At 31.3% G+C, this 23,597-nt stretch overlaps 1 protein-coding gene across 1 annotated transcript in view; it reads right to left on the reverse strand.

The window, feature by feature from the left end:
- The window catches only part of LOC115874611 (transient receptor potential-gamma protein), a 312,812-nt gene that overhangs the window by 196,614 nt on the left and 92,601 nt on the right, over positions 1-23,597 (reverse strand). Inside the window, exon 5 of the mRNA XM_030889819.1 lies at positions 18,185-18,327. Within this exon, the coding sequence (XP_030745679.1) occupies positions 18,185-18,327 (143 nt within the window). The remainder of the gene's footprint in view (positions 1-18,184; positions 18,328-23,597) is intronic.

Here is a 23,597-nt window from a genome sequence, read left to right on the forward strand (position 1 = left end):
CGGCAAAAAAACGTATTTTAGGTACAGGCGACGGACAGTAAATATGTTAAATTTTCTACACGGATTCAGTAAAAACATCACATATTAGTACTTTATTACCTTATATAGACGTGGAATGATCTAATTTAAGCACAAAAATGTAACGAATCTTCTTTGTAAGCATAAAAATTAAGAAAATATATTTATTTACATCAGCTCAAGCTAGCAATTTTATGACTTTTTCGATTGACAGTTAATCGATCATCGGTATGTCATCTATGGCCTTCGCATAGAATTTGCGACGTTGTCAATAAAATTACTTTATATGATTTTCTTCTGAAATAAAGTTGTTGTGGAGGGACTTAAAACGGTAAGTTATCACTTTAGTGCAACAAAAATTGAACTGTCTAGTAGCTTATTCGTTAGTGTGGATTATTTTAAAGCAATTTCTGAAATAAAATTTGCGGATTTTTCAGGTTCTACGAAAATATAAGTTTTTTTAATATATACTGTTTTTCGACGCGTAATCAATGAAGTTTTGTCATTAGGCTCAATTAGGTTAGCCTGGTTATTTGGAAGGTGGTAATGCATTGGTTAGCCTGGTTATTTGGAGGGTGTTAATGCAATGGTTAGCCTGGTTATTTGGAGGGTGGTAATGCATTGGTTAGCCTGGTTATTTGGAGGGTGTTAATGCATTGGTTAGCCTGGTTATTTGGGGGTGTTAATGCATTGGTTAGCCTGGTTATTTGGAGGGTGGTAATGCATTGGTTAGCATGGTTATTTGGAGGGTGTTAATGCATTGGTTAGCCTGGTTATTTGGGGGTGTTAATGCATTGGTTAGGTTAGGTTAGATAGGCTGGTTATTTGGAGGGTGGTAATGCATTGGTTAGCCTGATTATTTGGAGGGTGTTAATGCATTGGTTAGCCTGGTGATTTGGAGGGTGTTAATGCATTGGTTAGCCTGGTTATTTGGGGGTGTTAATGCATTGGTTAGGTTAGGTTAGATATTCTGGTTATTTGGAGGGTGGTAATGCATTGGTTAGTCTGGTTATTTGGAGGGTGTTAATGCATTGGTTAGCCTGGTTATTTGGGGGTGTTAATGCATTGGTTAGGTTAGGTTGGTGGGGAGTGTTTGGAAGTACGCAGATCACATCGATTTCGGAATCTTACTGAACAAATCCGGGAAAAATATATTTTAAACAATTGTGCTAAATACTGTGTAATGATTTTATTGTCAATTTATTTTTATAGTGTTTTTGTTTTGCCTCGTTTATTATATTTTTAATTTTTCGTGTTCTTAAAGTGCGTACTAAATGTAAAAAAATGAATATAAAGTAGAACGTTTTCGTCGATTTTACACAGGGTGAGTATGGCAACACTGTGCATAACCTTGTATTTTACTGTCTTTATGAAGGTTATAATAGGGAGTTTTCGCATTGAAATGTAGTGAAAATTTGGAATTTTCAATTATTTTTTTTTCGTAGAAAAAGTGGTTCATCCAACAATTTTTTTCTTTTAAACCATTCCATTAACTATGGGATCCACATTAAAAATTAAAAAAACCACGATTTCGTGGGGACCTGTTCTGCACAAGACCCCCTGTTAGCTAAAGTTGTCTTAATCGTTGGAGTATTTGGAGCATGTAGGATGGAAGAAGTCACGTTTTTGACCGTAGATGCCATTAAAGATTGTCAGTCATTTATTAGTGTGAAGATTTCGAATACAAAAACTCATTTTCCAAGAGTGTTTACGATTACTGAGAGACCAATAGATGGTATCAATTTCTTACATGTATTTCGTAAGTACGCAAAACTTCGACCACTCAATGTGACACATCAGCGATTTTTCTTGACGTATCGAAAAAATCAATGCTGTACCCTGCCAGTTGGAATCAATACAATTTGGTGTGCCAAAAAAGATAGCGGAATTTCTTGGACTCTCCAACGCCATTGAATACACTGGTCATTGTTTCCGGCGCAGCTCTGCAACAATGCTGGAAGATTCAGGAGCGGACATAACATTTTTAAAGCGACATGGAGGTTGGCGATCAAGCTCGGTTGCTGAAGGTTACATTGAAAATTCAACTGAACAGAAAACCGAAATAGCAAAAAGAATCATGGGACAGAAAGATATGCCAAATAAGAAATTAAAAGCAGTTCACGTATATAGAAGCAGAAGCTACCAGCATTGCCAGTACAAGAAATTTACTTATTCCGACTCCTACAATTTGCATTTCTCTTAGAGACGAAAAGTTGGATGCCTCTTGTATTCACTTTAATAATTTAAATAATTGTACCTTAAAATTTATAATAAATAAATATTTTCATTGTTTGTAACGTTTTATATTTTACTTTTAGACACTAGTGCCTAAACAAGTGTCACTTTTAGATACTAGTGCCTAAAAGAATGTCTTTTCGAAACTTAAATAAATATCAAAAACTGGTAATTTCGAACGCTTTCACAAAACATGTTTTAATTGACTGGTGATAATGCTGATCAGCGAAATACGCGTCCAGTATTAAAACTAAAGTGTTTTGGTGTATTGTAGTCGAGGGGTAAACCGCAGAGGGAAAAGTGTACACCGTAATTCCCTTTACTCAAATAATTCTTCAGAATTCCTCGTAATTCCTTCGGAATTCCTTGGAATTCCTGGTCTTCAAGGTCAAGGTCAATCATTCAAGGTCTTCCTTGGAATTCCTTGGTATGAACTCGTTAACTCTTTCAGTCTGAACCAGCGTTGCCACCTCGATTTCGCAGTTCCGCTATGAATTTTCTGGTGATTTTTATAAATGTCTAATGTCTCTATAAGTACTAGATCTAACAATAAAAAGTACTATTACGAGATTTACGTTTTTTTAGTTAAATTTTAGGACCAATAGGGGATCATGAGGTAAAAATACTGGAAATATGTCGGCACTTACTTATTAAAATTAATTTTTCTCGGGATTTTTTGAAAATAATAGGTACCTAGTTATACTCGTATCTATAGGAAAGGAAATTAATAAAACTTCAGTTGCACGTCATAATAAGCGATCACCAGTAAATTCCACAAGATTACGCATGGTATCATTGATGAAGTGCACCTAAAGTTGTATTAATTTCCCTATAGTATATACCTAGGTATTATTCCGAGGAAATGAAAAAATCAACTTTACACTTTCTGGAGTACTGAATAAAAAAATCTTATGAGGGTTTCTTTAAAATGGCGAAATCAGGGAACGTTATAAGTAGATCTCTCGGGGGTGGTTCGGCCGTACTATTGGAAAATATTTTAGATATATAATCGAGGGTACAATATTAAATTAAAAGAATATCTAACCTGCAGATATTTGATATTGGGAAATTTTGGAAGCGAAAATGAAAAACGGATAGTAAAAAATCGTCTGCAAAACGTTTTTCTTTAAATTTAGTACTACCTATTATAGTATTCATGGTTTACTAATGTTCGTTAATTTTTTATAAAGTTGCTTGTAATTCCTCTTAATTCCTGTGGAATTCCTCTAAATTTCTAAGGAATTCCTTGGAATTCATTGGAATTCTTACGGAAATAATTGGAATTCCTAGTAATTCCTATGGAATTCCTTGGAATTCCTCGTAATTCCTTGGAATTCCTGTAGAATTCCTTCATAGTGTACACCATAATTCCTCTGCGGTTTACCCCTCGATTGTAGTGAATTAGGTGTTTTATTTTGCTATTGTGACTCTAACTGTATCCCATTATGCACACCCGCGAATATTTTATTTTACGATGTAACAAGCTGAACTACATAAAAATACGTTCTAGTTCATGTGCCAGACTGGAATACGTTTAAAGATATTACATTCCAATGCCCATAAAAATAGTTTACATGCAAACAACTTAAATTATATTAATTTACAAAATGTTATATAGAAATTTTCAAGTAGACATAAAATATAATATATAAAATACACAAATATTTACTCTTTTCCGTTAGATACAATAAAAATGCAATATTACTCTATAAATGCTGTTTAAAATTACGGAATATAAAAAGAGACGCCAGAGTGGCCTTTGAAACGACAGTCGATGATCATTTCTCTCGGACCTATCGCTATACCGGGTGTTTTACAAAAGTGGCTCACCACTATAACTTTTTTATTTTTTCAGATAAAAAAACGAGATTTGGTATTTTAGTATATGTCAGAAATGACGATTGACAGAGATACTCAATTAGTTTCTTGTTTTATCTAGCTTTTTTAACCAGAAATGACTACAACTTTTGAATTTTAAATGGTACCCTCATTGTCTCTTTACTATATTTAATAGAATATGACGTTCTGAACAAAATGACATATCATATATCAACTTTTGACATTTTCAATTAAAAAACAGGATTTTAAGTTTCAATCTAGAGTGCCATAGTCTTATTGATAAACTGCTAACTCCATTATTCCTAATTTTACAGGAGAGCAAAAAAACGGTACAAAGGACACATGTAGGAAGTATTTTGATGCGTTAATATGATAAAGAGATAAGAATTTTATTTGCTGGGGAACAATAAAACTCAATATTTCGTGTTACGTCATTTTTTTCAGACACAATAGGGACATAGCAGATATTCGTCTTGCAGAAATAAGAAATAAAAATATACTTCTGGAGATAGCAACCTTTATTGTTTGAAATTTTGAAAATGGAAATGAATATTACCCAAACAGATTTAGAAATAATCAATTAAATTCAAAAAAATATGATATTCATAACCATATATTTATAATATCGTCGGTCTAGAAGCAAAACATACTTTGGACATACAAGTCCAAAAACGAATAAATTTTTAATGAAAATTTTAAAATTTTTTGCATTTTTAAAGAACTGAAGTAGCAGAATTTGGACTTAACGAATATGAAAATAATTTAAAAATTAAACTTATAATTATTAGAAGATATGGTAGAACCCTTCCATGCTTATCCTAATTTTTATACAACGGTAGTAGACCGAGCTTGGAAGACGTGCGTGATTTTATTAAATTTTTATTACTTTTCTACTTATTTTTTTAATTTTTATAAAAATTATGTATCATTTACGTGAAAAAACGTTGAAAAAAATAAAACTGATTAGGTATTATGGAAATTCTTGTACAAGTAAGTAATGTTATTTAAACTATTTATAGCACGACGATGAATTGCTCGTATAGAGAAGTTCATGTTTCCCCTTACCTTACTTTACGGATACCCCGTATTTACAGAACGGATCGACACAGGGTCAGACTGGCCATATTATATAAATAACTATTAGGGGGGGCCCAGCCTTCCAGAGCCCCCTTTATAGTTCATTATTTATTTTTAACAATATTTGCTTTTGCATTGCATTATGGAATTTGCATTGCATTCGCTTACCTTGCATTAGGGTAGTTCCCTGATTTCTATACAGGGTGAGTCTTAAATAAGTGCAAATATGTTCAGGGCTGGTAAATCTCGATAAAAGAAACAAAATATTTTCTCTTTACCGTTTTTTCAAATAAATCCAAAACAACCGAGTTATTTCACTTTTAAAATTTCCAATTTTTTGCTATAATTTTGAGAATCATTGGATTTTCTTTCTTGTAAATTTAATTTACTACCAATGTTACCATATTACAAACAAAGTATGTTTTTAAACTAAAAATTAAAAAAAAAACATTTTATTTTAATTCCAAATTTAAAAAAAAAAAAACCTCATAATCGTGTTTCTTGGGTCGAAATATACTACCCTAAACTTATTTAAGATTAACCCTGTATATAATAGGGAAAAATTGAACAAGACGTAAGGCGAAAAAATACGCAAAAAAAAACACACGGGCCCCTCCTTACATTGCCATCAGGGCCCCTTTGGCCTAGTGCGACCCTGGATCGACGCGACGTACTGTACTAAAAAAACATACGATTAAGAATCTGCGTGTTTGCTTTAGCGTGAACGTAACGGAAATTACGAAGATAGCAGCATTTCGGTGGCTATTTCAGATCGCTAGGAGTTAGGAGATATTATTGAGTTAAAATAAAAAATGTTCTTTAATGGGAAAAAATGTGTTTGCTTTCCTTACTTATAGAGTATTTTTTTCTCTTTCTAATGGTATAAAAAAACTTATTAACGTAAAAAATGGAGTTAGCAGGTTATCACGTTTCACTGACGATATATGCTAATGAGCTACCCTAGTTTTATTTGAGAAAATTGAGTTATGATTAAAAATACTATTTGGGTACTCTAGATTGAAATTTATTTTTTTTTTAATTGAAAAAGTAAGAAGTGAAAATGTCTATAATATTAAAATTACATGCTATTCAGTAGTAATATTGATTCAGTAGTATCATTTAAAAATCTACAGTTGTACTCATTTCCGGCGAAACAGGAAGTGACAGAAAGAAATTGAATACGTCAATCAATCCAGATTTGTCATATACTGGTATAACAAATTTCGTTTTTTTATCTGAAAAAATTAAAAAGTTAAAACATCCGGTATATCATTTATTACACATTTTTTGTCGTAGAGTCACTGCAAAACCATTTTTTCGATCATACGTACAAACGAACGACACGGTAACACTTAAGAATATAATTATAAAGGCGTTCAAAAGATTCTCCGCCTTTTTTATAATTTTAAGCTGCAATTTAAAAGAGTTTAAAAAAGGTAAAAAGGCTGGCTTCCTTAAAATACCTTTTGATTAGATCAAAAGAATATTTCCGCCTGAATTAACAATTATACTAAGCTTCTTAAGACGGAACTTGAGTGTTATACAAAGAGCTAAAACAAGATATTTTGATGTAATCAAAGCGGAAACATGTTTGTAATTAACAAATAAAAACGAGTTTGTGTTTTGTTAAGCAATAAATTTGGTTTATTTTTGCACTGGACGCGCGTTTCGCTAACCATGTTGCATCATCAGCAGACTAAACAATTTACTGATTAATTTTAAATTAATCAAACTAAACAATTTAATTGACTGCACAATTTAATTGTCTATCAATTTGTATTATACCATTTTTTACCTATTCCTTCAAGTTTTTGTTGAAAATGCATTTTCTTATAATTTAAACCCCATTTATCAATATACCCATGGAATATTGATATTTTAGATTGTGAAGTAACAAATGTACAAAATGCTGACAGGTGCTAAGAAAGATAATATTACTAGCCCATTTGTATTTAAAAAGAAAACTATTTAAATCATTATAAGAGAGTATACCATTAATTAAATATACCAAAATTATTTCCACCCAAATATTAAGTAATTAACTACATACTTAGTTGTGTTAGTTAATAAATTATAGTAAATAAATGTGGATTTGAATTAGAAATTAATATAATAATAAGTTATGAAAATGAATTATAAATAAGCATTTCTCAAAAAAATTAAATAAAATAAAAAAAATACTTACTGGACTCATATTAATTGGTCCTCTTTAACAAATTGTAATGGAATATTTTAGAGCAGACAACAAACCTAGCTTGTTAAAAGTGTATCATGTGTTTCCGCCCTTAAATTGTTTTTTTTTTTCAGAAGATCGTAAAAACTGTTTAGAATGAAGGACCCGTTTCTCTGAGAAAAACTAAATATTTTTCTGTTGGGTGTAAAATCCCACGTCCATAAATTAATATAATACTTGCTTTGAAACAGCTAGAAACGACTAGCATCAGTCATTAAGGCTGTAAAACCCTAAATTTTAACTTCGAGATTATATAAGCAAAACCCCTAGAAAGCAATAAAACTCCTAAGACGACACTCTTCTCACGATAGACCTCCCAAGGGCTAATACAAACAGATTTTGGATAAAAACAAGTATAATTGTTAATTTAAATATTAAAGTAAAGTTCACGTAATGATATTCTGAAAGTTAAGGACCGTCCTCCTTTTTTATCCAAAATATCCAAAAGCATGTGAAATAAATAAACTTATAAGATAAAACAGCCGAATCTAATGAAATCAAATAATAAATGTGATTTGTTTGGTTTTTTTAAGGACAGACCTTAAAATATACTTTATTTAGGGTTAGATTTAATCATGTGTAATTGTGTTTACGGTAATTATAATATTTACACGGATATTAGTAATAATTTGGAAATAATATAGAAATGCTCATAGTAACGACATCTGTGACAAGTAGGGCGAACTAGACCGGAAACGACAGGGTAGTTGAGGTTTTCTCAGACCAATCAGACGGTTCCTGAAAAGCGAACCCGAAGAGGATTTGAGAATGGCTCGGCTTTTGGTGGTTCCCTATTCCCTATTCTTTTTACCCGCCCATTTTAAAGATTTCGAGATTTAGGAATATAGTTTTTTGGATCAGTTCGGTACTGACTTTTAAATTAGACGGTCGAATTTACTCCGTGTAGATCTTATATTATCCAGTGGTTTCTTTTTAATAATTTTAGTAAGTTATCTATTTAAAGATTTTCTTAAATATTCAATTCTCAAGTTAGGAAATTTTAAACATTTCATGTATAAAGATTTTTAATTTGTTGTTTTAGATTTTCTTTAATATTTTTTATTAACGATTTAAGACTTTCTGTTTGTTCTAAAGGCTTTAGTAAAAGTTAGATGTCATCACACAAATGATTATTTTGCAATTGTTCTTTTTATTAAATTCTAATTTAAATCCAATTGTTCAGTTAATATTTTTTTTGACATATTAATTTTCTGGCAACGAAAATTCTAAGAGAGATTTCAATTGTATGCTAATTTTAGATAATTTAGATTAGACTAATAAGAAGAATATTTTGTATTTTTAACTTTATCACTTCTGAATTTTAATATCATTTTTTAGTTATTTTTGATTAAATTTCGTTCCTTTTTTTTTATTTCATTAATTATAAATGTCTTGTTAAATCTTTTTCTTTATTTTCATTTATTTATTTTTTTATATTAAATATAGTTAGGTGTTGTGAAAAATCGGCATTTTATTTTTTTACTCTCACCTTTTCACTAAAATATTAAACTATCTTAAAGAACACTGTGATAACCGGTCGAGTGGTTTAATGTAAAGAATGAATCCAAGACCGAAGTGGAAGATCTACAAGGAGATCAATGAAGTCTTCGACAGGTTCTTGTTGTTGATGAAATGCTGACGGATGTTGACGTAATAAGGTAAGTGGCAATAGAGTTTATAGTAACTGAATTTAGAAAGAACCCTTACCATAAAAGTGCGATGCCTTAATTTCTACTTTTAGCTGGCTATATTTTGTTTTTTTATATATAATCGAAACTATATTTACGCTCTGAAAAGTCGGTGTTCTCATTATCCAAGTTCTGCCTACCGCTCAGTAAATTATTTTAATTATAATTATATAAAGGCCACACTACCATGTTAACAGACAAATCTTGAAAGTTTTGTCACATAAAATTGGTGACAGCTACGGTGGGATACACAAAAATTAATTTGTAGTACCCAGATTATTGTTTTTAATTTTATTTTTGCTTTAACTTAAAAAGTAAAGACTATTTTTTTTTCTTTTCGATTACCTTTAATTTCCTTTTGCGATTTTTAAAAGTATTAGTAACTCTATTCAGTCATCATAATTGTAATAAATGAAAGACTCCTTTTATAATCGATCGGAAATGTATTTTCTAATATGTTTTTAATGGATTTTAGTGATTAAAATGTTATAATTCTATTATTTTTGATGTTTATTCTTGGTTTATTGTATTTGTTTTAAACATAGTTGTAGCACAAGGTCTTTTCAGTTTTTTTTTGTCTCTGTATGAACGCAAAATTTTATTTGTTGATTTGAAGTAATTTTTTGGCGATATTTGATTTTATTACATTTTTAGAAAATTGATTCCATATTTCTCATTTTGTATATTTGTTAAAACGATAACAGTGATTTAGAGATTTTGTGGAAAATTTAAATAATCTTGGTGCCATTGATTTAAAAAAAAATTCTCTTAAAGAATAATTAGGAATATTTTTTTTATATTTTATATAAAGTAGTACTTGCGGTAATTCAATATTTAATTCTTCAGGATAGTGTTTTATTTTAAGAAAGATTCATGAAATTTGGATAGATGTTTTTTTTTATTTTTTTTTAATAAAAATTTAATGAAACTTGAAGGTTATTATTAAATCCATGGTGAAAAGTAATTAGCTTAAATGTTTATGACAAGGAATCGCACAAGTAAATATGTCAACATCTGTCAGCAGCAGGAACAGTGGTCGACTAAGTAATTTCTTTTTGGTAATTAGTAATTACACGTAATATTTCGTATATAGATAGAACTAATTGAAAGTCAGCGAACTCTCTCGACATGCAACGAAGTATTCACATGTCGTTATACAGTAATAAGGATTGTTGTGGACCTTTGTTGTTTTGATTAAAATATTAAATGTTTTTTTTTGGTTTCTGTAAGTATTATTTTTATACCGGAATAACTTTTGTTTGATGAATAACTTGTTTTATATGTCTTTCTGAAAAGGGCTAAAATTTTATTACAGTGGGACAAATGGAAAAGTCAGCTGTGTTTTTTTTTGTGAAATGGTTGCAAAACGTATTAGGCGTTTTGGCTTGTTGAATATTTATTACCTGGGTTTGCAACAATTTACTTATACTGCCGTATACTTCAATTTTTTTTTGTTACTTTATATTCATTTCTTTTATTCTAGAAACATAAATAGTAAAAAATATGTTCTGCATTTAGAGAGTTTAGGTAACCTTTGTAGATAACGAATTTTAGATGAAAATGGATGCACTTGTGAATTGGAACCAGATGTTTTTTTTTGAGACCCCTGTTTCAATAGTAGGTACCTAGACGGGACACAATGAAGCGACGGTTACATCTCATCGTTAGAACTCCAACTTTTTACGAGGGTGTTTTAAAAAGTAGTCGTCGAAAATAAGAGAAGTAGATTTTCGACAATGTTTCAAAGATAAAGGGGACGCATGTAAGTTGCGTAAGGCATGTAAGGTTGTGTTTAGAAGAAGATGTTGTTCACGGTTGGCAAATTGGTTTATGGGCTTCAGGTCAACGTTTCCTTTCAAACTACATACAGGACGTTGGATCTCATCTAGGCACTCACTAAGGGTGGCCAGACAGTCTCCGAAAAGCACAAGTAAGCACGAGAAAATGTAAGGTTAAAAGGAACAATTATGGATAGGAACATTCATTAGTTTTGCGAGGAAGGAGCCGAAGGAATTTCTACTCCTAAGTTCAGAAGAGTTGCAAAGGACTATCGACAAACTAAAGAGGAAAATTGAGAAGAGTAGTGTGGACATATCAGATGTACGTCTAATTCTGACACGGATTTGTCATCCAGGACAATGAGTGTGAAACCTGCGTTCACTGATAAGGAGGTCAGTGATGGCATACGAAGTCAAGGGGGCAGGAACCTATCGACTAGAGCGTGCCAAAACTCAGAGGGGCCGAAAACCCGAGTTTAAATTTTTGTCTGGAATAGACAGTACTGTCGGGATTAGACAGTGTGGAGGAAGTCCACAGAGCATGTGAAGGAAGTTCACAGCTAGGGGCACAGGGGATCCACTGTAGTCGATTATTGTATGCAAGTCAGGGGAAACAAGGTACTACACATAAACAACGAGCTACACTGTGAAGGCAGGAATGCTGAAGGACCACGTAGCGAGGAAAATTCGAACCCTCAATTCGAAGAGTACAATAGACCGGAAAGGTATTCGAATAACTCATGGAAAAACAATAAACCAGAAAGTACTCACAAGTTTAACACTACTGAATGCTGGCCACATTCTTGGTGAAGAATTAGCTTGCTCTAAGCAACCTAGTTTGATTAGGCTTCGTGAGGAAATAACTATACCAGCTTTACATGGTTGCGAATATAGTGTATCTGTAAGTACTCGAGTCCCTGCAGACACTGTGATTTGTGAACCGTCGAACCATACTGCAGCAGAACTCTGCGGCTACGATAGCGAATTTTTCAGAACCCACTAAACAACAGAACAGAGAAATCGTTATTCGTATACTAAATTTGACAGCCACACCTCAGACCATAAGTAAATCCATCCCTCTCATAAATTTGGTACCTGTGGAATAATTGACTGGACGATTCGAATAAACACCCAGATCGTTCATATGGGTTGCATTCAAAGATAGAATGTAGGCATCTAGATATGGCGGAGCAGGAGTTGGACTCCAGGTAAAAAGTATATATTTGCCCAGGATATAAACCGCTAAAAGTCAACAGGCATGTGAAACATCGGAAGAGGATAGAAACCTTACATGTGGGAAAAATCGTACACAAGATACGTTTGAAGATCGAACATCATATTGGAAGGGAAATATACTGGGTTAGAGAAAGATTCAGTGGGTTAGCATAATTCAGCATAGGTATTTAAAAAGGGTAAAACGAGGTGAAGATTCAGACTAATAATTTGCTTAAAACGAAATAAGATTCAAAGTAATAATTTGCATTCAAAGGTATATTAAATATATACAGATTTTTTGTCTTGTATTTTATTGTTGAAAATATATATTTTTTTTTAAATATATTTTTTTAATAATGTTCTATATGTAAGTAACTTTATTTATCAGGATGGTAATAAATAGATTTTTTTTTCCTCATTATTTTTCTCTCTCCACCAAAAAAATTATTGGTTTGCTCTGAGCTAAGTGAAAATAATGATAACGATTATTTTCAGGTATTTTATATTTCAGGTATTTTTCAAATTAAACTAAACATTTTTTTTTGTTTGTTTATTTAATTTTTTTTTTGTCTAACTTGGTTATTTTTTTTATCTTATTTGTTTAACATAACTAACACCGTTTTAGTTTTGAACGATTGCTTTGTTAATTTGATTTAATATAATTTATCTGTTTTAATTTTCAGTTGGTTTTTATAAATTTATTTTCATGTTTAAAATTTTCTTTTCCAGATAATGTCATCTATTTAGATAATTAAAATATATTTCTATTTTATTCAGCATTTATAGGTATATACAAATCTTCTTTTTATTATTTTTTTTACTACACAGGGTTTTCTGAAATCAGCTGTTGGCAGAAAAAGAAGTTGATTTACTAACTGAGAGGAAATCCATCTAAAATATTTAATTTTGTTATATTTCCAGGTATATATATATAGGTCCTTTTTAATGACTTGGTCATGCCAACAGTATTTTGATGTGGTAAATTTTATAACTAGATAACCATAATAGATATTTTATTTTTAACCGAAATAAATTTATTTTCCATTATTAATTTTAGGTACACCGTGAATTTTATACTTTGAATGATATTTATACATTTTTGGTTTATTTAACATTTATTTTATTAACTCGTATTTCTTTTCCCAAGTTTTTTTTTTTTTAAAATTTTGATATAATTCTTGCTTAAACTGTTTACAGGGTGTTATTTTAGTAGATCACGTATTAGAGTCACAAATAAAGAAATATTTTGAGTTTTAGCATATCTAAATTTTTGAAAGTAACCAGGAAAATAAATGCTGTAATATTGTCAGAAATTCTACAGTTTACCTGATAGATCGGATGCTACAAAAATGCAGAATTAACTAACTCGAGTTCTATTATAATATAAGAGAACCTGATGTCTGAGTGTGATGGTCAAAATATGGAAATAAGGACAGGCCCACATCGATAAGACATTCGTTGTAAAATAAGGTGGTGTTTGAAACGTAGAGAATGTGAAGGAAGTATGAACATAGATGCGAAGTCGTTGTCTGTGACGAAGAGTGAAATTTTCATCGTTATTAACGTATTTTGTTTTCAGAAAATTGTCTTTTCGAAAACATATTTCTCTTGTAAGAACGTTTTAATTTTTTTTTTGTTTTAGAAAGTTAAATATTTTATAGGATTCGTTATTCTGACAATCATCCATATTACCACTGTTTTTTTTGGGTTTATTTGTTGAAATGATGCCAATCGATAATAGAGTTGAAGGTTTTGACTGTTTTCAAGGAGGAAGTATGATGTAGATCCTGAGTTCAGCGAGATGTTCTCCGGAAGACTATGTATGTGAAGAATGTCACGTCAGTGGTACAACACCAACTACAGAGTGATATTCTGAGGGATCCAGAGAAACACAGTAAATGGATGGTTAGGCATAGATACATACCAAAATTTCAGTACCCCCAGAGAATTTTGAGACAGACACATATATCTGTTGGAGATTGGAGTACTGACCACAGTTAATTTTACCGGACCCATCAGTCAACAATAAATATATAGAGGAGTAATATAGTTCTAACAACAAGATTGAGAAACATGACATACACTATGCAGCAGAGAAGTTACCACGTTTGGTCATGATATGCCTAACCAAACAGTAACACGGAGTTCGAGAACCTGTTTTTGTATACAACCAGAGTCATGGCGATGCTTATCCAGAATGGAGTTGATACACAGGATGTTTTCGGAATGAGACGCAGTCAAGTACTAATCTAAGCCTATGTATATGCTATATCCGAAATAAATGAGCAGCATTTTGACGGGGACAGTTGGAACGTAAATGCAAGTTTATGCAGAGAAAAGTCGGGGACAAAGTCAACAGAATGGAAAATAGGATGTTTTCCGTTCAAGCAGAACAGCATGCAAATATCACAGGGATGCAAGTGATATGGCCGAATTTCCGAGGCCATCCAGATGAACATCACAGGTGAGGCCATGCAGCAATAGTTTCGGGAATATTACAGTACGTGGAGACTTTGATTCGCGAGCGTGTTAACGGGCCATTGACTTCGATCGGACGGTGATAATTCAGGACAGTGCACAAGTAAGAATTCAGCAAGTCAATGCAGAATTGAGACATTACGACAGTGAAAACAAATTTTGACAAAGACAGTGAGCGTTAAGTGTTCGCCAAGACAGTGCATCAAAAGGTTGAAAAAAATGCAAACGACACGAGATTCGAGAATGCGGAAACGCAAATCGGTTAAACGCGCGCGGAAAGTAAATCACCGAAGAATCGCGGTCCACATCCAATAGGAGTCAACGAACAATCAAGGAACTTCAGTTTAGTTAAGTACTAGTATAGTTTTAACATTTTGTAACAGGAATCATATCGTGAACCTATTGTTTTGTTTGTTTTGGCCATTATTTTTAATTGTGTTAGATTTTTTTTTTCTCTTTATTGTTTTTTTATTTTAGTGGGTGGTTTTTCTCAATTTTCTTTTGTTTTGATATTAATGGAAACAATAGCTTCACTCTAGGGTAGAGGGTAATTTGTAATGGAATATTTTAGAGCAGACAACAAACCTAGCTTGTTAAAAGTGTATCATGTGTTTCCGCCCTTAAATTGTTTTTTTTTCAGAAGATCGTAAAAACTGCTTAGAATGAAGGACCCGTTTCTCTGAGAAAAACTAAATATTTTTCTGTTGGGTGTAAAATCCCACGTCCATAAATTAATATAATACTTGCTTTGAAACAGCTAGAAACGACTAGCATCAGTCATTAAGGCTGTAAAACCCTAAATTTTAACTTCGAGATTATATAAGCAAAACCCCTAGAAAGCAATAAAACTCCTAAGACGACACTCTTCTCACGATAGACCTCCCAAGGCTAATACAAACAGATTTTGGATAAAAACAAGTATAATTGTTAATTTAAATATTAAAGTAAAGTTCACGTAATGATATTCTGAAAGTTAAGGACCGTCCTCCTTTTTTATCCAAAATATCCAAAAGCATGTGAAATAAATAAACTTATAAGATAAAACAGCCGAATCTAATGAAATCAAATAATAAATGTGATTTGTTTGGTTTTTTAAGGACAGACCTTAAAATATACTTTATTTAGGGTTAGATTTAATCATGTGTAATTGTGTTTACGGTAATTATAATATTTACACGGATATTAGTAATAATTTGGAAATAATATAGAAATGCTCATAGTAACGACATCTGTGACAAGTAGGGCGAACTAGACCGGAAACGACAGGGTAGTTGAGGTTTTCTCAGACCAATCAGACGGTTCCTGAAAAGCGAACCCGAAGAGGATTTGAGAATGGCTCGGCTTTTGGTGGTTCCCTATTCTTTTTACCCGCCCATTTTAAAGATTTCGAGATTTAGGAATATAGTTTTTTGGATCAGTTCGGTACTGACTTTTAAATTAGACGGTCGAATTTACTCCGTGTAGATCTTATATTATCCAGTGGTTTCTTTTTAATAATTTTAGTAAGTTATCTATTTAAAGATTTTCTTAAATATTCAATTCTCAAGTTAGGAAATTTTAAACATTTCATGTATAAAGATTTTTAATTTGTTGTTTTAGATTTTCTTTAATATTTTTATTAACGATTTAAGACTTTCTGTTTGTTCTAAAGGCTTTAGTAAAAGTTAGATGTCATCACACAAATGATTATTTTGCAATTGTTCTTTTTATTAAATTCTAATTTAAATCCAATTGTTCAGTTAATATTTTTTTTGACATATTAATTTTCTGGCAACGAAAATTCTAAGAGAGATTTGAATTGTATGCTAATTTTAGATAATTTAGATTAGACTAATAAGAAGAATATTTTGTATTTTTAACTTTATCACTTCTGAATTTTAATATCATTTATTAGTTATTTTTGATTAAATTTCGTTCCTTTTTTTTTCATTAATTATAAATGTCTTGTTAAATCTTTTTCTTTATTTTCATTTATTTATTTTTTTATATTAAATATAGTTAGGTGTTGTGAAAAATCGGCATTTTATTTTTTTACTCTCACCTTTTCACTAAAATATTAAACTATCTTAAAGAACACTGTGATAACCGGTGGAGTGGTTTAATGTAAAGAATGAATCCAAGACCGAAGTGGAAGATCTACAAGGAGATCAATGAAGTCTTCGACAGGTTCTTGTTGTTGATGAAATGCTGACGGATGTTGACGTAATAAGGTAAGTGGCAATAGAGTTTATAGTAACTGAATTTAGAAAGAACCCTTACCATAAAAGTGCGATGCCTTAATTTCTACTTTTAGCTGGCTATATTTTGTTTTTTTATATATAATCGAAACTATATTTACGCTCTGAAAAGTCGGTGTTCTCATTATCCAAGTTCTGCCTACCGCTCAGTAAATTATTTTAATTATAATTATATAAAGGCCACACTACCATGTTAACAGACAAATCTTGAAAGTTTTGTCACATAAAATATTTAGACATTTTTTTTATTTTTTAATTAAATAAATGAACAATATTAGTATCTGTACTCTTTAAAAATTTGTTACATCTTTAAAAATAATCTAAAATGTCAATATTCCATGGGTATATTGATAAAGGAGGTCTAAGTAATAAGAAAATGCATTTTCTACAAAAACTTGACGAAATAGGTAAAAAATAGTATAATATAATTTGATAGACAATTAAATTATGCATCTGATTCTCAAAAAATATACAGGGTGTTTCATTTAAATTAAAGAAGTTATTGCCGTTTAAAGCTAGAAATTATTTAAAATAAATTTTTAGACATTCTGTATGAGGTAGTATTATTTTTTTAATTGCAACACAATAACTGTTCAATAAATAAACTTCAGTAAATATTTAGTATTAAAAACTTTGATACCCTTGGAGAAATAAAGCCTTAAAATTTTTAGACGTTAGAGAAACGGTAAGGATTAAGTGTGATAAACCTTAATCAAATTTACCTTTATTTTAATCGTAGAAACTAAAAATGTAATAATATACAGGGTGTTCCATTTAAATAAATAATACTTTAAAATAAAACTTTGATATTTTTTATTTAGTTGGGACACTCTGTATCTTGCAAAAATATTTTTAAATTGTAGCTCTAATAGTTCTTCAACGAATCCAAAACTAACAATTTGCAAAAATCTAATGATTTAACTACAATACTCCGTGTCGTATGTGGTGAACAACCCTGTATACAATGATTTTTATCAACAATGTATTGAGCAACGCAAGATTTATCCCGTCTACTATATGTTTCTACTTTAAATCTAGTTAACATTGATCTCCTAGTTTGCCCAACAAATTTCTGAATACATTCTTTATGAAATCTCATAAATACCCGACCTTTCCACTGGAAATTTAAATATTTGAATTTGATTTAAAATTTTGAGAAATTGTTTTTTTACTGAGCTTGTTTTTGAATGTAGTTAATCTAGAAGGAAATTCTGTTAGAACACTTACCTAGTTAAATTAACCAGTAACAATATTGCAAACAATGTCTAAACTGCTTGAAAATTCACTTTGACTATACTAATTTTATTTTGATATTAAACTTAGTAATTACCAAGAGGATTTATCTCCTATCAACAGTATATCTCTGAAAGTTAATAATATGCTTACCTTACGTCGTGTGGCATAGGAAGAGTGGCACCCCTGTCTAGTAGAATTTTAATAATTTCATAATTATCACGATGAGCAGATAATATTAGTGGGGTTATATCTGGGGTGAAAGTGGCAGTATCTGGCGGCAAAGCTTCCCAACTCTGAAAATTATTAAGGAAAATAATGTAAACTACACTGAAGTGTATTTATTCTTTAGACTAAAAATAATCTAAAATTACTATACCCTAGGTGATAATACAATAACTGTAAAACCTGTCATTTCGTTTATTTCTTTTATTACCTTTGAAACGTGTTATAGAAGGATAGGTAGATAATAATTTATTCATTCCAGTAAAAAAAATACAAATAATCTTTATATGAACGTGGAACTCGTCTAAACAAAGAAAACAAAAATATAATACTACTATTGAATGGGTAGAAAAAAATAACATAATTTCCTTAAATCTAGATATATCTTATGCCGGGTCCAGACCAAGGCGACATAAAAGTAAACACGATTTTGAGACAAAAACAAGACAAACTTGCGACAAAAAATGGGGAATTCTGACAAGACAAACTTGAGACAAATTGTCCACACCGCAAGGACAAAAGTACAACAAAGTCAAAAGTTTAGTTGTTGCGAATGAGTTTTATTAACCATGTGTGACTTCACTGGTCTCCTACTGTTGGCAGCACACGCCATCCACACTGTGCCGACAACTTGTCGTAAAATATACGAACAAAACATAGACACTCTGATCTTTACCGACTCGAGACTGGACATTGAAAAGTCTCCGAATTTTGAAACAAAACAAAAACGAGACAAAACTATCGCAGAAATGCATTGGATTTGTCGCAACTTTGTCGTAAAACATGAATGTTTCTGTCATGTCTCTGTTTTGTCTGCTTGGTTTGGACCCGGCATTAGAAATATACATTTTTTTGAATATACATTTTTTTGAATATTCAAATTAAAATCGCTAATGAGCTATCTGAAAAAAAAATCCGGCACTGAATAAAATGCTTTCTTTATTAAATACCCTCTTAAACGGATTTTAGTTTGTTTCCTGGCAAGTTTCTGATAGCTACGGGAAAAGAATTGTAAATTTTTACAGCACTAAATTTTACATTTTGTTGAACAAAGGTATAATTACATTTTTCTGATTTAAAATTTTTGTACAATCTTGTATCATGATAATGATCCCTATTGCATTCTGAAAATAGATCTTTGTTATCACTTACAAATAACACTGATTCCATGACATAAATACTACTAATAGTTAGGATATTTTTTGAGACAAATGAATTTTGAGACAAAATAGATGCAACTACACCCACCGGCACGAAAAACGCCCACTTTAAAATTTCTATGTATTTTAAAGTTTTATACATATATTGTGTTCTAGTAGACCGATTTTGATGATTTTTAAGCAATTTGTAGCTAAATTATTTGACTGTTTAGTATCTCTTTCATACTTGAACTTAAAACTATCTCTACTAGAGTAAATCAGTCAATAAATCATAATAATATATGACTTTTCAATCACATTACAAAAACAATAATAGTTATTTATGGTACTAATATGTTATCTTACATATTATATAACTCACGCTGGACAATGTTTAGCTAATTTTCTCAAGTGACTTATATGCTATAAAACGCGAGTGCCATCCAAAATTTTATCCAACAGCAGAACTGTTTCATGTCCAGTCTCTAAAGAATAATTGATGTAAAAGGATCTACCAGTTCTACTTTCATTGTTGCGTTAACTGGAACTTAGAATCCAGTTTCTTATATAATATAAGAATGGAATATCAAGATAGGTACGCAGGGTCCCATTGTGCGTTTTGTTTTTTTGTAAATGATAAATAGCACTGACATTAAGACGTCATTTAGATATATCGCGATTTTTTAACGATAAAATAGTGAATTATCAACCAGCAAGTCAGATTTTAAAGAAAAATGATTCAGGAAGATCTTCCGCAAGAAATTATTAACCAGGCAGAGGCGGCTACTTCACAAATACTGCCAGAAAAGTATCGTGGCGTATATGATAGGGAATTCATAACACACTAGTTTGTTATAACTTAAAAAACTCACGCGTGTGTTATTATTTATTTTGCATGTATACAGGTGAGTAATATCCGTATAAGTAGTCGCTGTTGGGTAAACACTATTTTATAAGTGTGTTGATGAGGACTCAAAATCAATGCTAAAATTGCTGTAAATCGTTAATGTCTTATTCAAAAGCTAATATCTTTAATAAAAATAAAGCTATTGAGATGAATCAAAAATCAAACTATCGAGAAAAGACGTGCTTAAGTAATAAAATGATTTTTAAATTCCTTGCTTTGATAATATATTCCACAGGGTGTTTCAAACTTTCACCAAAATATCAAGATTTTGTTTTCCCTCGTATAATAAACAGATAGATAGAAACCTTTCATTTTTGATTTAAAAAGGGACACTAAAAAGTCAAATAACTTAGCTACAAATTACTTAAAAAGTCATCAAAATCGCTCCACTAGAACACAATATACGAGTACACTCAGATGCAAAAATAACGCAACGGAGAAATTTTTGGTCAAATTTAATCCTTAAGTACTAACATATTGAAATAATCCCGCCTATACAAACAGACCGTCTGAGAGACGCATTAAAAAAAATACATATTTTGTTTGTGTCTAACAGATTTTTTGTAAGTGGGGTGAATCATTAGAATTAAAACTACAGGAAAAAAATATCGAATGCTTATATTATGCAAACATATTATTATTAGTATATTTTTGAAATAAAAGTACTAGTTTTGGATTTTTGACATAACTTTGTTTCTCATCGAGATAGAAAAAAAAACGAAAGGAAAATAAAAAAATATATTTATTATTATATTTAGCATATAAACGGATATCTACTAAGCACAACAAAGCAAAATAAAATATAAAGAATAAAAAAATGACAATGCCTAAAGATGGGCTTGTTCCCGACACACTTTTTTGCGCATTTCAAACAAATTGCTCACTTCACTTTCTTCGATATTAGTCTACTGATCATTCACATCCATATTTTCATCATCTATAACAAAACATACAAAGCTACATACCATTAGATATTAGTTAAAAACCGTTTTTTACCTTCTAATTCGAATTCAGAATTATGATCCCCCTCTATAGCAAAATTTTTGCCACATTCGGATTCTATGTCACTATTTTGGTATTATCGCTGCCAGTCTCTTCAAACCACTTTAGAAGAGTATCCTTATAATTTTGCTCGCCATACTTCACATGTTTTGAGCTACTAAGTGCTTAGTTCATTCCACAAATTAGAAAAAAAAACTTACGTTAACGCTAACACTCCGTCTGTCAGACGGCATCGACAGTTTGAACTAAAATATTTCGAAAACTACACACTTCCGCAAATTGCCCTGCCGGCCATTAAAGCCGGGTCCACATATGTAGCACTCTATTGTATCAGGATCATGTATCACGTATCAAGAGCTTGTATCGTAAGTATGGACGTTTATTTGGGCTGTGTCGACTGAATATGCATATCGTGCCAAAGTAAGCGTCCATACTTATAAAATTCATACGTACCAGCGTACAAGCGTGCGTATCATTGTATATGGACGGTACAACAAATCACCTTGTATCGTCGTATCATGTTCATCAATTCTTCTCAGCGAACCCTCAATGCCCCTTTGATGATCGGAGAAAAACCGCCTCAAGACGGGTCACGGCGTATCAAGTCAATTGTATCGTTATACTGTATCAAAACACGTCCAAATGACAGATCGTGATACGTGTATCCGATACGCAGTGTTAAGAGTATCCTTATAATTTTGCTCGCCATACTTCACATGTTTTGAGCTACTAAGTGCTTAGTTCATTCCAAAAATTAGAAAAAAAAAATTACGTTAACGCTAACACTCCGTCTGTCAGACGGCATCGACAGTTTAAACTAAAATATTTCGAAAACTACACACTTTCGCAAATTGCCCTGCCGGCCTTTAACTTGTTTTGATACGTATTGAAATTACATAGCTGAATGATAATTAGAAGCGGAGAGGGGGGGAGATGTCATATGTCCAGCTAATACGTTGCGTCTGTGAGACGGGGTGTTAGTACTTAAGGGTTAAAGTGTTATATTTTTGTTATTTTTAGCCCTATTTTTATGATTTTTTTAACAAACTGTATATAATTATATCAACTTTAATTCGTAAACTAAGTTTTCTATAAACTTTAGTGTTTGGCATATTATACAGGGTTAATCGAGGGGTTGTTTTTTTACCTTAACTATAAAACGCCCTGTGCAATAATTGCGCGTGTAAATTTAACTGAACTATAATTTTACAGTCAGAACCATGTCTCCTGAGCCTGTTGTTTTTTGGATCATGTCAATACATGCTTTGGTTAATTTTTTAGAGCGAAATGAACTTGCCACCATCAATTCGCAATTTTTTTAATTATCATTTCTTTTTGAAGTTAATTCTCAATATGATAAGTCGGCTTTCGTGATTATTATGAGCTATATACTACTATGAACTGCTTATCATGTTCGACGTTTGGGAAATGCTTGGTAGGAGGGTTAGAGGTCGCGAAGCGGTACCTGCCTCATTAAATGAACATCGCTTGGGTCTTAAAGAAGAATGGGAAAGCATAATGCAATATGATATATGCAGCCTCAATGATAGTGTGAACGGCCGTATACAGGCAGTTATAGCAGCCAAGGGAAGCATCACAAAGTATTAGGGCATATTTTATTTTTTTTTCTGTTTGTATACTTGAGTATTACAGATGTTTTATTTAACATTGTTAGTTCTGTTATCGTTATTAATGTTTATTAACACCAGGACTGTATCGTTAGTCTTTAATGTTTTTTTTTATTTAGTTTAGAGTATCTAATACAGCGTAATATGACGTTACGACAATAATCACGAAAACCATTTCGTCATATTAAAAAATGACATCAAAAAGTAATGATAATTGCAAATTGATCATGGTCATTTCATTTCGCTCTTAGAAATTAACCACAGCATGTGTTGACATGAATCAAAAAACAAAATGCTCAGGAGTCATGGTTCTGACTGTAAAATTATATTTTAGGAAAATTTACACACGAAATTATTGCACAGGGTGTTTTAAAGTTAGGATAAAAAAGAACCCATCGATTAACCCTGTATAATATGTCAAATACTAAAGTTTATAAAAAACTTAGTTTACGAATTAAAGTTAACATAATTATATACAGTTTGCTAAAAAATCATGAAAATAGGGTTAAAAATAATAGGAGTATATAACTTTACATACATCAAAACTTTAAGGTGCCCGTTTTTCGTGCCTATGAGTGAATATCTCCTATTCGTACAAACAATTATTGTAACCATCCCTCAAGGCGTCGAAAGTTCAGAGATATTATTAAACCCAAATAAATCGC

The sequence above is a fragment of the Sitophilus oryzae genome, unplaced genomic scaffold (assembly GCF_002938485.1).
Source record: "Sitophilus oryzae breed Bouriz unplaced genomic scaffold, Soryzae_2.0 scaffold_1297_pilon_pilon, whole genome shotgun sequence".
NCBI lineage: Eukaryota > Metazoa > Arthropoda > Insecta > Coleoptera > Curculionidae > Sitophilus > Sitophilus oryzae.